Source organism: Ylistrum balloti, unplaced genomic scaffold (assembly GCF_031769215.1).
Source record: "Ylistrum balloti isolate Yb309-2 unplaced genomic scaffold, AGI_CSIRO_Ybal_v1 Utg369752, whole genome shotgun sequence".
In the NCBI taxonomy this organism is placed as follows: Eukaryota; Metazoa; Mollusca; class Bivalvia; order Pectinida; family Pectinidae; genus Ylistrum; species Ylistrum balloti.
Genome location: NW_026781955.1, coordinates 697,110 through 713,306, shown reverse-complemented (window position 1 = coordinate 713,306; position 16,197 = coordinate 697,110). Strand labels below are relative to the sequence as shown.

The window sequence follows — 16,197 nt, the reverse complement described above, 5'->3', positions numbered from 1 at the left end:
GAGCTTGACATATTGTATTAGAGGCCAGGAGATGTTTACAGAATACTTTAAACTGCTGATGTGTTGGAATAATATCCAATAAAACTAAGGGTTTCAGACGGCTCCAGAGATTTCTGGACATATATCCATCATACATTCTACCAGTTGACATAGACAGGCAATGCTAGACAATAAAAGCTGATGTTTTGTCTTTCAGGCTTTATTCAGAAATGACTGAAAGCCTTTGCCAAATTTGTGCACAGTATGCTCTTTCATTGAGGGCCATTGGATGCCTGCTTTTACTTGTTAATACTGTTATCAGTATAGTGCTGTAACTTAGTCTCTGAGGAAACAAGGTAGATGTTGATATATATCTGTACAGTAAGTCAAATACTTCCAACATCCTCGTGCCAATAAAAAGTGTTAGTATGCGTTAAGAAGTTAAGTTATTTACCAAGGTGAGGTCAGCCTTCAATTACTTACCAAGGTAGAGTGAACATTTGTTTATTTTTTACCAAGGGTAAGATTGGCCTTCACTATTGACCAAGATAAGATAAGGTTGGCCTGTAATTATTACTGAGATAAGATTGACCTTTAGTTATTTGCTAAGATAAGGTTGACCTTTAGTTATTTGCTAAGATAAGGTTGACCTTTAGTTATTTGCTAAGACAAGGTTGACCTTAGTTATTTGCTAAGATAATGTTGACCTTTATTTATTTGCTAAGATAAGGTTGACCTTTATTTATTTACTTAGATAAGGTTGACCTTTATTTATTTACTAAGATAAGGTTGACCTTTATTTCTTTACTAAGATAAGGTTGACCTTTATTTATTTACTAAGATAAGGTTGTCCTTCATTGTTTTATCGATGTAAAGTTGACCTTCTGCTATGAATAGTTTACAGAGTCATAAATAAGTTAATGATTATAATTCTTAATTAAAATATTGCCTAATACCAATCTCAACTATTTTGCATTACATTGAAATCTGTTTGTTGGCATGATGTTTCCTTTCTCTCTCTTTTTGTTTTATTCTAATATTGACTGTCTTCATATTTAAGACTCAACCTACTGTTAACTACCTTAAATATCAAGTTGTTTGTGCTGCATTGCTGCATTAGGTTCCAATAATGTTTGGATAAGGCTTTTTTTAGCTCCATTGTTTTTATATTTTGACCATCATTGCTGTTCTGTACAACCTTTTGACCTTAAGACCATGCGTAATAAAATTACCTTGAATATTTGATAACCATTATTGGTTATTGGACCACAAGGAAGTGAACATGCAATAATTGGATTGTTTCTCAGAACTTACATGATATCAATTCATCAAAGGCAGGTGTTAAACGTTTTCATCAGTGTGAGTCATCCGTTATGATACCATGGGGACTTAAGAGTATCCGACTCCCCCACAGAGGTAGGTTTATAAAATGTGCTAAGAGCATGTTTACCGAGAGTAGAAAAGAGAAAGGGTATGAAGTTACAGAACAGCTCAACATGAAGATGTTGGAAGACAGAGCTAATCGGAACAGCAATGATTGATCGAATGTAAGAAATATCAACAATCCGTATTTATCACTCATCAAACAAGGAGAATAACTATTAGAATAATGAAGGTTTAAGTAAAAGTTATTGTTTTTGCTCAGTCCCGAAGGGAGACATGTCAACGGTGAAGTTTGTATGACTCCGGAATCAGACTCCGTCAAGACGTCTACCAATATATCTGTCCATTTTGACAATGAAAGGTAAAAAGATGCCGCCATCCAGTAATTACAGGCAATACTATCCTGACAAGAGTCTACACTGCCTGCTATAGATACTGACTGGGGCTTACACACACAACCAAGTTCTTTACAGTTAATGAATATTGGTAAGAGAGACATATCGCAAAGTCTGGGCTAGAGGTAAAAGGGGCATATAGGAATGTTGGGCTAAAAGCAAAGGGGGCATATGGGAAAATCAGGGCATGATAGATAAAGGAGACATATGGGAAAGTGACGGCTAGAGATATGGGAAGCATTGGGATAATGATTTTAAAGTCAGGGGAAACAGGGATTATTCATGAGGCTCAAGTTTGGAAGGGGAGCAGGAATGTGTTTTATTAATGAGATAATGGGACAAAAGCTTATAGTGCTACAACTTAAAAAGCATGTGTGTTGATAATGCTTTTAAATCAAACGTTTTTGCCACCTAAACTGACATTGGGTAGACCTTAGTCTATATAAGCATCTTTGTGGATAGCAAGACACCTTGCTTTTAGAGGAGATTGAAACAAATATGAAGAGTATGACCCAGGATGTTACTGTTTTAGGTAACAGCTGGGATGTTAGGAATAACATATCAGTAGCTCTTTATACCATTGTCAAGATTAACCTGTATATCATCAACAGGAAAAGTTGGAGATATTTTTCTGAAGATTTAAGAACCCTCTTTCATACTTAAAGGTTAAATTTAAATAAAAGACATACTAGTTAAATATGGTAGAAGTATGGCTCTCTCACTTAATAGCTCACTGATACTTTACAATTAAAGAAAGAATATTTCTGTAAATTAGGTGGGGAAGGACTTGGTTGGTGTAGATCCATTCAGTAATTTAGTCTCCTTAACCACTGCATAGTTACCTCCCTTGACTGTGACATGCTCCTATATTGCATCTACCATGTAATGATAACCTGCAACAGCCTGAATTTTCCTTCTATACCCTGCATTGCTTGATATCCTCTGCTAATGCATGCTTAAACCAAGATTTACACATATGTAAAGATGTTGAGATCTATGAGCTAGATTCCTAGATTCTGTATATAGTAATTTTGTGTATAGTAGTAAAAAGTTATTAATCACATATCAATTTTAAACATTAAGCACATCCTGATGAGAAGATGTTGCAACATGACCTTTCTTCATTTTACGTTCAGTTCAACAACCTTTTAATTTGACAGCCTTCAGTGTTTTGCTGGGAAGAAAATGTAACATAGTGCCTAAAAGACACAATTGTTGAAGCCCAAACAGAAGTATGCGGAAAATTCTGCCGATTTCTTAAATAACACATGAGAATGAAAAATTTGTAGTTTGTTTCTAAATTAGCTAAGGCCATAAGGTTCTTTCGTTAGCATTGATGCTTAATTAGATTCAGCACATTTTAGCATACATCTTCATGCAGTTACTGAAGCATTACTCTTTGTGTGGATAAATTGAGTAGCAATTGTTTACCTGTTGTTACCATATAGATTACTGTCATTTTGTTGCTTCACATGCAAGGTTTTTGTTTTTCAGATCTATTGTACACAAATATTTCATATTTTGCTTTATATAAAAATTTAGTTGGTTTTAGCTCAGCACGTCTGATTGATTGAGATTTCCTGATAAACACTATCATCCATTCCCACTTGGTGCATTTTCCTCTAATCTGCATTACTGTACAGAACTATCATTTAACTTGGATCTGACAATAGACACAAACTTTGTGACCCTTATGATTTTTTCAAACTCGGACTTCAATATCCTCACGAAAAAGAGATGACTGCGACCTGTAAATAATTGTAATCTGTCCAAATTTGGAATGTCGTCTCTTTTTACAATATTTGTCTCATCTCTTACTAGACAGTTCCTTACATCATCTGTTGAACCAGACATAGACGACATTGACCTTACCCTTTCATTGCTTCTGTAGCTTTTTGTTGAGAGCTGGCAGTAAATATACTGATAACAGTTGATGTCATCCTTTACACTTCCTCCACATAAGCTTTATCCAATTTAATTTGATATTTAATGTTTCATGTTGAGTTTTTCCTTCCCACAAAGGTACTGCAGGAGTAAGAATATAATAAACCAACCCTTTACTGTTGAGAAAACTCTAAAAGAGTAATAATAAAGTTGACTGCTAATAGACTTTTGAGGAAATAAAAAGCGTTTATGAATATTCCTTGAGAAAAAGAATTTTGTTCTTTTTTATTGTTGTTGTAAATTTCATTTTGATGGACCAGGATGGTTTATTGTGGACAATGATAAAGAAAACATCGTGAACTCAGTATAACATAAACATGTAAATTGTACTGAAATAGTTATTGCTCTCCCTTTATTGTTATATGTAACCGTTTGTTATTAGAACACTTATTTTCAATGACCGACCATAACTGCTGTGTTATGTGCAACATTGTTGTGCATTCTCCATGGAAACTTCCATTAAAGATGTAACAATGTCACATTGACTGTTCATCATTTCTGGTGCATCATGAATGGTAGCCTTGGTGCCAGTGCATGCTTGGTTATCTCCCTCCTGCTGTTTATGCTCCAGGAGGGCCATAGAATTATTCACTTCTATGAAGTAAATTTCTCGAAACATATTTAGTGTAATGCCTTATTGAAGATTAAATCATTTCCTGTCTTAACCACTGCCAGTATCAATTTTCACTAGCTTGATTTATCCCTGAAATTTCTTCACAGCTCATACTAAGGCTTGTCAAAAATCAATTAGCTCCAGGGTTGAACAGTTAGCTCTTTGACAACCCAAAAATCCTGAAGGAATTATAAAGCCAATATTATTGCAAGTCCAACCATTAAGATCCTTTCCTTAGTGTTGATCTTTGTAATGACTATTTGTATATTCTAACCCAATCTACTGTGTTGTCGCATGTTTAACTAATCTTGCATGCATTTATTAATGTTGGTCAAATGAACCCTTTTTTCTATGGCAAAAGGTGTAAGTGAATTTGATAGAACAAAAAATAGTTCTATATTTGTCAGACATACTTTTAAGGTAATTGTGTACCATTTTGTACAAAACTGTACACACTGGTATGTCAGTTTTTAATGATTAAAATTTGTCAGTTATTATCAAAAATATTTTGAATTTAAAAAAATTATCAGAGTACTTTTGAAAAATGAAAAAGTTGTGTGAAATAATTTAAGGTTTCATTTGGCCCAATGAATATAACCTGTTGTACACTGTGTGTGTTTGTGTATGTGTGTTGACAGGCCTAACCAGACTGTGACCATTCTTGACCATTCCACACCATACCAGGAAACAAAGTTGGACCAACCGATGACCCTCACCAACATTGGGTCAGTCCATAACACTCAATTAATCAGGTACACCCACCTGCTTGTTCACACAATCATTTACTGTCACTGTCTCTTGAGAGTTGTCGTAAAGACTGCATGACAGGTGAAATATTTGAAAAAGGCACACAGACATTTTTATTTTTTCATATTCTGAAAACATCACCAACTTATGATTAGTCATTGACACATAATCAGTTTTATAGTAACATGTCACAAAATTATCCTCGATGGTCACATGATCACATAGGAAGATATTGTTTCATGGTCAGTCTTGAGTGTCACTTGATCAATTTGATTTTAAGTTGATATCAAACATCATACAAACAATAGCATACTTATAACACACACCAGCAACTAACAGAGCTTTGAAATATAAATACAATACTTGTGTTGATTGTTGCATGTTACCAGCAGCAAATTAACTTGCATGTGCTGCATACATATAGAACAAATGTATTTAACATTTTGTGAATGTTAAGTGGTACAGCGGATTATTAAATGTTTGGGAAGTTACAGTGTTTCACATTCATAATATTACTCAAACAAGACCGGGTTTGTTCAGAAATTAAATAAATGTATTATATTTTCAATTTATTTGCAGCTATTTATTTCATTAATTTTAACATGTCTTGTTCAAAGACAAACCTTTTCAGGCAGTGTAATTGTTAATTGATTGCAATTCTTATTATGTGTTTGAAGTTGCAGGGTATTGTGACCACCTAGATACTATCATATGAAGCTTCAGGTATATCATACATATATTAAATGAAGATTTTGACCTTCACAAATTGTTCATGAGATGACGTATTTAATCAAGATCTACTGTACGATACTTTACCAGTTTAGGATTCGTTCGCCAGTTATTTGCATAAAATAATCATTACCCTTGGTAAACTTAATGAGATTTATTTTAAGAAATATAAAGTAAATGACATGAAATTTAGTTGAAATTTTTAATCAAAGCTTCAGTTTAAAACAGTGAGAATATTAATTGCATTTTAGGTTTACTGTTTTGGAAAGGATTTTGATTAAGACAACATCAAAAGATATAGCTTGTGCAGGATCTTCTTTTGCACAATTCTGTTATAATTCGTTTTGCATTTAAGTATTGGAATTTAAAAATAAAATAATCCACGTGTATATCAAGTATTTTAGATTTTTTTTTTATTAACTGGTCATGCAAAAGGTCTTTTATTGTGACAGATAAGTTTTACGTAAGCAGAGCTCTGCACAAACGTTTAGTTGACCTTAAGGTCCAGTGGTTTTGTATGGTAGCCTAAGATTCGTGGGGACCCAGGTAAGATGAGGTTGTATGGATTTTAATCTTTAGATCTGTGGATCGCCTCACAACACATACATAAATACTTCACAAGTTAGTCTTTGTGTCACAGTTATCAGTCGCGATATGTCAGTATGTTCAAGTAGGTAATCAAGCAATACAATACCTTAATTTTGAAGCGATATGAAAAATTGATTATGATTGGTATTGTACTAGGTGAACATCAGAGTTACTCTGTGTCATATAGTTGTCCTGAATTTCAGACGAGCCTCGTGATAGTGTGTGCCATTGTAATCTCATTTTAAAAGGAGAAATGTGTATCAGTACCATTTTTCTTCTAACAAAAACTTTTTTTTTTCAGTTACATATATTACAATAAGCTTAAATTGATTACCTGATCTATCCCTTTGAGCTAATATTAAGAAGAATTTGTCTTCAAAATTGGTTTCATGTACATATAAATTGTGCTACATTGTTGAGTAGAATAAATAAATAAACAGGTCTTTGTTTTTTATGAGTTTCCAATAGTTCTGTTAACAATTTATTTGTATATTTTATGACATATTCTATTTAGGCCCATGCGATAAAAATGTCAATCATAATTGTTGTGTTCAAACATAGCATCACTACCTAGGTCTGTCAATTGGATTCTTGTCCCAGCCTTCATGATTTGTCAAACATAACATCAGTACCTAGGTCAGCCGATCAGGTTCTTGTCAGAGCCTTCATGATTTGTCAAACATAACATCAGTACCTAGTTCAGTCTATTGGATTCTTGTCCCAGCCATCATGATTTGTCAAACATAACATCAGTACCTAGGTCAGCCGATCAGGTTCTTGTCAGAGCCTTCATGATTTGTCAAACATAACATCAGTACCTAGTTCAGTCTATTGGATTCTTGTCCCAGCCATCATGATTTGTCAAACATAACATCAGTACCTAGTTCAGTCTGTTGGATTCTTGTCCCAGCCATCATGCTTTGTCAAACATAACATCAGTACCTAGGTCAGTCTGTTGGATTGTTGTCCCAGCCATCATGCTTTGTCAAACATAACATCAGTACCTAGGTCAGTCTGTTGGATTCTTGTCCCAGTCTTCATGCTTTGTCAAACATAACATCAGTACCTAGGTCAGTCTGTTGGATTCTTGTCCCAGCCATCATGATTTGTCAAACATAACATCAGTACCTAGGTCAGTCTATTGGATTCTTGTCCCAGTCTTCATGATTTGTCAAACCTAGCATCAGTACCTAGGTCAGTCTGTTGGATTCTTGTCCCAGCCATCATGATTTGTCAAACATAACATCAGTACCTAGGTCAGTCTGTTGGATTCTTGTCCCAGCCATCATGATTTGTCAAACATAACATCAGTACCTAGGTCAGTCTGTTGGATTCTTGTCCCAGCTTCATGATTTGTCAAACATATCATCAGTACTTAGGTCAGTCTATTGGATTGTTGTCCCAGTCTTCATGATTTGTCAAACCTAGCATCAGTACCTAGGTCAGTCTGTTGGATTCTTGTCCCAGCCATCATGATGTATCATCTTTAATCCAGATTGTAGGTTATTTGTTACTTGTACTTTGTTTTGAACAAGGTCAAACTGCTAAATCCATTTTCTTTCCTTCTATTTAATCTTGGGTTAAATGGTTTATATATGTTTGTGTACAAAAGAATTAACCAACAAGACAGTGTAACACAACAATCTCACACAAGTTAGGTTTAGGTATTTGTTTGAGGTCAAATTAAAATCTTTCTTTTGAAATAAGAAATTGTCTTTTACTTAACACTTGACTCAGTGGGTTGCAGTGAGTCCTTTGTTTGAACATGCTAAAATTTATATGCATCACTAATACTGATGACAAAACACTGGGATGCTTTTTTTGTTATAAAGACTCCTAGGTAAACCCTGTTGCCAGATTTTCTGCCCACAAACCAGATACTGCTAAGTACAGTTTTGCCTGTTTTTGATTTGTTGTAGCCACAATGACAAAGGAACAGGTGGAGCAGACCAGGGATCCATCTCTGAACGCCTCAATGTGGAAAAAGGCACCAAGGAACCACAAGCATTTGCTCGTGCAAGGTCAGTCATTTAATTAATCCGTGACAGCCATTGTCCTGTTGATTCCTAATATCATAAGTATTTTCTTATTTAGTTGTTGTACAATCTGAATTCCATCTTTCATATCACTGTATTTTGAGATGCAGTAACTTGATGAGTTGCCACATGTACTTTTCAACTGAAAGCATAAACAATCTGCTGACCTTTATACTATTGCTATGGAAACCAAGATGGCTGTGTCTGCAAGAAATGATTTTTCAAGACAAATTATTGCTATTGTAACAAATATTTAATGCATTTTATATCAAAGGTACAATTTTTACTTCAGCATATGCATGGAAAATGCATGTAGATGTCAGTGAACAAACTTTCTAGTGATATAAGTTTGACTACTGATATGAGAAAATGAATTGCCCTCCTAGTTGTAACTGTATGTAGAGTGAGGGTGTTCCTTTTTCATTGTTCTCTGTGTTGTGTGAGATAATGGTTAGATTCATTTTTTCCCTTTATCCCTCTTTCCATGTGAGTTCCATGACCCTCTTCTACCTGATGTTGTCTGTAGAGGGTAAATGTAGCTTTACCTGTGTCAGCCATGGCCTGCCATTTGGTTGTATTTATTGAATATTGTGGCAGGAAAGCATATAAATTAGAAAAAAAGTCAATTGATCCTGTTAATGAGTTCTAGATCGAGAAACCTTTACCTTTTGCAACATTGATGAGGCTTTTCCAAGAGGTAAATTATATTTTGTCTACACACCATGAATTCCACATTATTGATACAAGTTTCTATCATACAATTTTCATTTGTTAATCATACTCATTATACATTTTCAAAGGAAAGACATCACCAGTGTGTGACTGCATAATATAGAAGTGTTTATAGCAGTCAACACATATTGCCTAGTATTGCTGACTTTGTACTTCAGGAAATATCCAAAGACACTGCTGAATAAATAAGTACATTTATATTTCATGAAAATACTGCCAATACTAGACTCGAAGTACTGTATAATATGCCCTTCAAGAAACTCTTGTCAAAATGCTTCAAGACATTTATGATGGAAGTACTGTGATATATGTACTTGAAGACCTTTCCAAATCCTAGCATTGTGTTATTCTTTCAAGAAAAGATTTTTCTATACAAGATGGTCCCATTGTCTTTTATAATGACTCGCTGTTGAGGGTATTCTCCTCTTTGTGTTGTCATTGCTAAGATGTTTAGATATTTCTGTCTGTTTTCCCCATGCATGCTCAAATAAATTTACGGTAAGTCTTCATACTTTTTTTTTGTTATTTTCTTTCCTGTGTGTTAAAGAGTTCATCACACTTTTCGGCCAGGGTTGATCAATCTGCCTACACTCCTTCAGATGACCTCTGCCATACTCGTCAATTCCTACTTATAACAATACCATTGTAACTCAGGTATTGTACTGACAGTCAAACTTCTGCATTTAATATACAAACACAAAGGAATACCTATATCCATTTCTGATAATCTCTTTAAATTATTTACAATAAAAATACTATCTTTTCCTTGCTGAAGAAAGACCAAGGGTTTTTTTTACTTTTGGTGCAACTTCCACATTACTCTCCAGTTTCTCAGTACAATATTCCATGACTTCTGTTGGCTTGATAACCTTTGCTGTTTTCATACTTCACAAAAAAATTTTCTATCTCACAAGTAGATAATATGCTTTCACTGATCCAGTCACTAGGTATGTAGTTCTCTCTGTTAACAATTCTATTACCTACATGTTATGTAAACCCCCAATATATAAGGGTCCTTCCACCAACATGTTTTGGTATGGCAGGTTCTTGGAAGAGAACAGTGTATTGGTATGTCTATTATCCCTGTCTTGGAGGACTAGGTTAGAGGTCTGTGCTATCAGAAATTATTGGTATGGGATCAACCTGCTCAGATATGTGACCCCACCCCCCACCCCCCACCCCCCTCTCTCTTTCTCTCCAAGGATTCTGGTTTTCTTCTATATTTAAACACCCTTTTTTAAAACCCAAGTTACAAGAATGAATCTCACAAAGTTTTGACAGTTTTTGTAACTTAATCTTTGTTGTTCAGCATATATTTAAACAAATAAGAAAATGGAGCTATGAAAGCCCCATCCATAGAAATGAAGACTTAAATTTGCTAGTAGGGATCTAACCGATTATCCTCACGTGAGTTGCCTCGGGAAGCCCCTGATAGTTCACCAATCTGTCGGCATCAATTTCATGTTGACATGTGTGACAGATAGGGTTAGATTCCTTCAGATCAATCAAAGATAGCTCCAGTTAACTGATTTAAAATCAAGCCTAGAATTTCACCAGCTGAACACTAAGAACACAGTCTGACTTGTATCAGCTGAGGCATTTATCTAAAAACTATAGTTTGTTGGTTTCCTAATACTAACAAAAAGTCGTGTTTTGTTAGCGCATTGGAAGTCTGAGTAATCACGTCCAGTAATGTTTTTTTATTGATTTATTTTCAAAGACACAAATATCTTGAATCCTTATAAGATTACAATTTCAGAAACTTTTAAAACAAATACTGTCCTATAGCAACTGAATATTTTATTGCTGAGTGTTACAAGTGACGACAAATAAGAAGGACATCTGGAATTGATGAAACAACCACACAAATGTGACTTTCTATCTCCCGGATTTGAACTGATATGAAAGCGTGTTACAACTGTTTTATACAAAACTGCTCAGCTGATGAACACAAAATGTCTTAATGTCACTTAGCTACCTCTTCATGATGATGTTGTGTTGATTCTCACAGTTTTCAGAAGGCAGATGAGTTATCTGACGTGGGGTCATCTGAGTCATTGTTACATGACTATATTGAGTAAGAATCTCTCTTATGTCACCTCCCCCAGACGCATGTCATAACCAACAGTGTCGCCACTGTACCCAGGCGGTCATATTTAACCAGGAATTCAGTACACAGATATCCCAAACCCTCAAAATAAGATATCCTGTATGTATCTTACCAACCTCAAATACTCTGGAACCATCACTTTATTACCATATTCCTTATGCATTAAAAAACAATTTTTTTCTGCTTTAAACCCCTTCATGACAACAATATGACACTTAACCTTTCAGAATAATTACTTGACACTGGTTAATTCTGCATGACAGCCTATACATTTAGAAACCTTTAAGAAGAATTATTGGACACCAGGAAATTCTACGTGACAGTCTTACATTTACGAGCCTTTAAGAAGAATTATTGGACACTAGGAAATTCTGTGTGACAGTCTTACATTTAGGAGTCTTAGAAGAAATATTGGACACTAGGAAATTCTGTGTGACGGCCTATACATTTACGAGTCTTTTAGAACAATTATTGGACACTAGGAAATTCTGTGTGACGGCCTATACATTTACGAGTCTTTTAGAAGAATTATTGGACACTAGGAAATTCTGTGTGACAGTCTTACATTTAGGAGTCTTAGAAGAAATATTGGACACTAGGAAATTCTGTGTGACGGCCTATACATTTAGGAGTCTTTTAGAAGAATTATTGGACACTAGGAAATTCTGTGTGACGGCCTATACATTTACGAGTCTTTTAGAACAATTATTGGACACTAGGAAATTCTGTGTGACGGCCTATACATTTACGAGCCTTTTAGAAGAATTATTGGACACTAGGAAATTCTGTGTGACGGCCTATACATTTACGAGCCTTTTAGAAGAATTATTGGACACTAGGAAATTCTGTGTGACAGTCTTACATTTAGGAGTCTTTTAGAAGAATTATTGGACACTAGGAAATTCTACGTGACAGCCTGTACATTTACGAGCCTTTTAGAAGAATTATTGGACACTTGGAACTTCTGTGTGACGGCCTATACATTTAGTCTTTTAGAAGACTTATTTGTCACTTGCTTATTTCACATGGCAACTATATCACAATTGGAAATGTTTTGAGTTCAGTTATTCGACAATTTCTGATTCTCCATGGCATCTATTTGACAATTCAGAGCCTTTCAGAACAATGTTTGGACACCTACTTTTTCTTCATGACAACTATATGACACTTTAAAGATCACCAAATTCTGTTAAAGACAGTTTTCATTGTTCTTAACTTGTTGAACCTATTATTAGACACCTGCATGCACTGTAGTGATGCTAGTAATACAATTGTTATTGAATTAGACAGACAAAGCAGTACATTACAACACCACTTGCTGACTCCAAATCACACACAAACATCTTCATCCCAGGATACCACTCCAACATGCTTGTGCACATCATTTTTGTGTTTTGTAAATATCAATACTTCTTTTTGGTGTTTGAAATTTAGCACTGTGGATGAAATATATACACATTCATTCATTTATATGATCAAAGAAAAAAACGATTGAATGTGTGAAATTAAGTTTAAATGATGTTTCATGTAGAGACTAATTAGTCATTCAAGGCTGAAAGTGAGGTTAAATTGTACAAGATAAAGATATATGATAACCACAATGTTCACAGAAAGACAAGCATGGCTGTTCGAGCTCAGTAAGTAAACAGTTCTCTGGTTCCATTAAATCTCTTTTCCCTCATAATGATGGCAAATGTGTGTCAAAACTGATGGGTCATAGTTAGAAGAATTGAAAACAGTCTAGCCTTCAGGTTTTTGAAATATGTTTTTTGGTGTTGAATTTATCTACCTTTTTACAAATGTTCCATATTTTAAGTATATGGACTTTGAAAGCAGGTGCAAACTGTGAAAGCAACCCATTAGTTTTGAGCTGCATGCCCCATCATTGGTTCCTGTATAGTTGAGAGAAGGTTCAGAGCCTGGGGCTTTTTTTGGTTGCAGGAGCACAGAAGTTTAAAAACAACCTGCAATCTACTCTCAGTGGCATTTCAGCATTCATTCTCTCTTAAGTTTTTTTAATTAACTTTTACATCAGAATTTTTTTTAAGTAAAATACGATGCTATACAGTTTTTATATGCAAATTAACACTTGTATGTCATGTTCATAACACTTGAAGTATACAGTTCAGATCTCCTGACAGAGTTGTATATGAAATGTATTGATGATACTACTATACATAAGAACTATACTAATTTGAGATGAAATAAAACTTTATAACTAAGTCAATTACAAATCTAGGAAACAACGATTTTAATTCAGTGTGTAGAAATGAAACAGAACAGAGCAGAAACTTATTTTTATTTCTTTACTATGTCCGAGATATATTAGTGTATATGTAGAGGATGACAGCTGAAACAGGGCAGATTGCAGCTTTCATTTATGTATTCCCATTGCTTTATTATAGAATCCTCAGCAACTTTTCCCCCGAGATCACAGCTCCTCCAGTCAGTGGCATCAGATCACTATTATTTCATACACATGTAATTTTACAGCCTGCTAATTCTATATCTAATTGTAAATGATTAATTCACATTTTATTCAGCATGATCTATAAATAATCGATCGTTAGATATATCTAAAAATAATTGATCCTCAAATACTTGACTTTGTGATTGATGAGAAAGTAATAGAATCTAGGTAATGTACAGTATATATGGAATCCTCTGGTGAATATAAAGCCTGCTATATAAGCCAGGCTGTATTTCAACAAGACAGGATTCACTGATCTGAGAAATTTCTCTCACAGAGTTGCAAACAATGATTATTTTCTTTCAGATTTAAAAGGAATAAATGCAGAAACATTAGAATTGTAGTAAATCCAGTTTATTGCACAATGCTGTATGGTCACCAATTCACAATAGAATACTGTCGCTGATAGTGCTCTCAGGAGTCACTTTAGATAGATTTGCTGAAAATAGCCAATTATATAGTGCTCAAAGCTTGTTAAAATGATTATCTTTTTGTAAAAGATGAAGATTTTATTCCTGACACAACCATAATAGTTACATGGAAAATAGCATGTAGTGGTTGACGCTTCCAATAGCATTAAATGAAACCTTATGCTTGCTTGTGTCCAGGCATCCACTGTGTTACATGACATGCTATTTTATGATTTACATAATTTTGTGTATATGTATTACAATTCAAACATTATTTTTGTAATCCAGTGTCATCATTTAAATATATATTTTATTTTTAGGTTTTTGATTTGTGTTAAATTCCATTCATTCAAGTTATTGTGTTAATTTTTTGTATTTTTTTTTTCTTGTTGCATTTCCATTCTATTCCTGGAATGACCATAGGTTCAGGTGCGAAAAAAATCACATTGTTCAGAGTGATCTCCCTTATGTGTACTTCTCTGCTGAATTCACAATGTATACCTCAATCTGTCTGCTTATGTACCGCATAACCATGTAAAGCTCACAGCAGACTTCTTCCTCAAATGTTGTTAGATGTCAAATTCAACCAGTTTCTTATATGAAATCTTTTTTTATTATAGTTATCATGTATATATTAAAATCAATCTTTGGCACATTACATAAATGCACTTGTATATTTATTACTTTTTTGATTTTGAAATTATCCTTTGCTTTCTTAGATAAGGTAGTCAAGCTGATTTGACAGCTTAAAGCAAGTAGTTGCCAGAATAGGTTTGATGTTGGAGTATAATAGAAAACGAACTCTCCCCACACCGATTGTCCAACACTACTGACCCTCAGTAATCAGTCTCTTCTGTTTCATACCATATTGTCATTGTGTTGAGATCTGTGTTGTCCTGTGGAACAAGGAGGACAGAATTCTCTTACCCTAATATGGCCAAACCATGATTGGACTGCCGAAAACGTAATATATATATAAAGAATCTATTATAGATGGTTCATCTTTCTTTTTGCTATAAGGGGTGGAGTAAGGATGGGTAAAATTTTGGTTTTCCTAGATGTTATTTGAAACTTTTAATTGAAGATATTGCTAACTCTTCCATTGTAAATACCTAGATTAAATAGAATGAATTTTCCTGAGAAATCAGTTTATGTCAAAGATATGAAAGAAATCCGTTATACATAATATGGTGGAGATCTCGCAGTAAGTCCTGGATTTGTTATCTTCTTTGTCCAAATATGACCATCTGATGGTTAACTTCTCCCAGTTATCATCTTTATACCATAAACTTTATACTGCTAGTACACAAAAAAACTGTCTTAGACCAAAACTTTTCCATACCTAAGTTTGAGAAAAGGAATACTGATTTTCTAGATGTATGCCCTGAAGTAATGCTTGCTCTGACATGGAAATGTTATCTGTTCTCAAATTTCTGAATGTGTGCGCATGCTTTGACAGAAAAAACAAACTGCTTAGATTTATATTCTATGTATCACTTCATTTTGTGAGTGTTGATCTATCAATATAGCGGTGATTAAGAGCATTCTCTGGTTAGTAAAGGAAATAACAGCTGTTGTAACAAATAGCAGGATGTCATGTATGTTCTGGCATGTCACTTGATGGGATATTTCTCTTCTGCATGTTAAATAGGTGTGTTTTTACCTAAAGTTAGTGAATATGTTTCAAATAAATGTAATTTTACTGAGTATTAGAAAGCATGAATAGGCATGTTTAGATCTGAATTCAGCTTTGGGATGTGACAAAGCTGCACTGACATGCATGTGTTAGTATTGCTTTGGGTATAGTGCCACATGTCACTCTCCCTAAGTATTTTATAATTATGTTTCCTGTATATCTGATTATTAATCATGTGTAAATAGTTAATTCTATCTCATCTCTCCATCCTAACCATGGATTTTTCTAGATATATCAGATTTTGAGAGAGGGAAAAAAGGAATTAACAATTTATGAAAAAGAAAAAAAGTTGTTTGTTTTAATTAAAACTGTCTTGAAATAGAGATAAGATGAAACAAAAAAATCTTTCCAAACTATCAGTACTA

At 34.3% G+C, this 16,197-nt stretch overlaps 1 protein-coding gene across 1 annotated transcript in view; it reads left to right on the top strand.

The window, feature by feature from the left end:
• LOC132543335 (sodium/calcium exchanger 2-like) overlaps positions 1 to 16,197 on the top strand; it is a 59,400-nt gene that overhangs the window by 29,010 nt on the left and 14,193 nt on the right. Inside the window, exons 4-7 of the mRNA XM_060206825.1 lie at positions 1,625 to 1,723; positions 4,953 to 5,066; positions 8,298 to 8,399; positions 12,867 to 12,893. Of these exons, the coding sequence (XP_060062808.1) occupies positions 1,625 to 1,723; positions 4,953 to 5,066; positions 8,298 to 8,399; positions 12,867 to 12,893 (342 nt within the window). The remainder of the gene's footprint in view (positions 1 to 1,624; positions 1,724 to 4,952; positions 5,067 to 8,297; positions 8,400 to 12,866; positions 12,894 to 16,197) is intronic.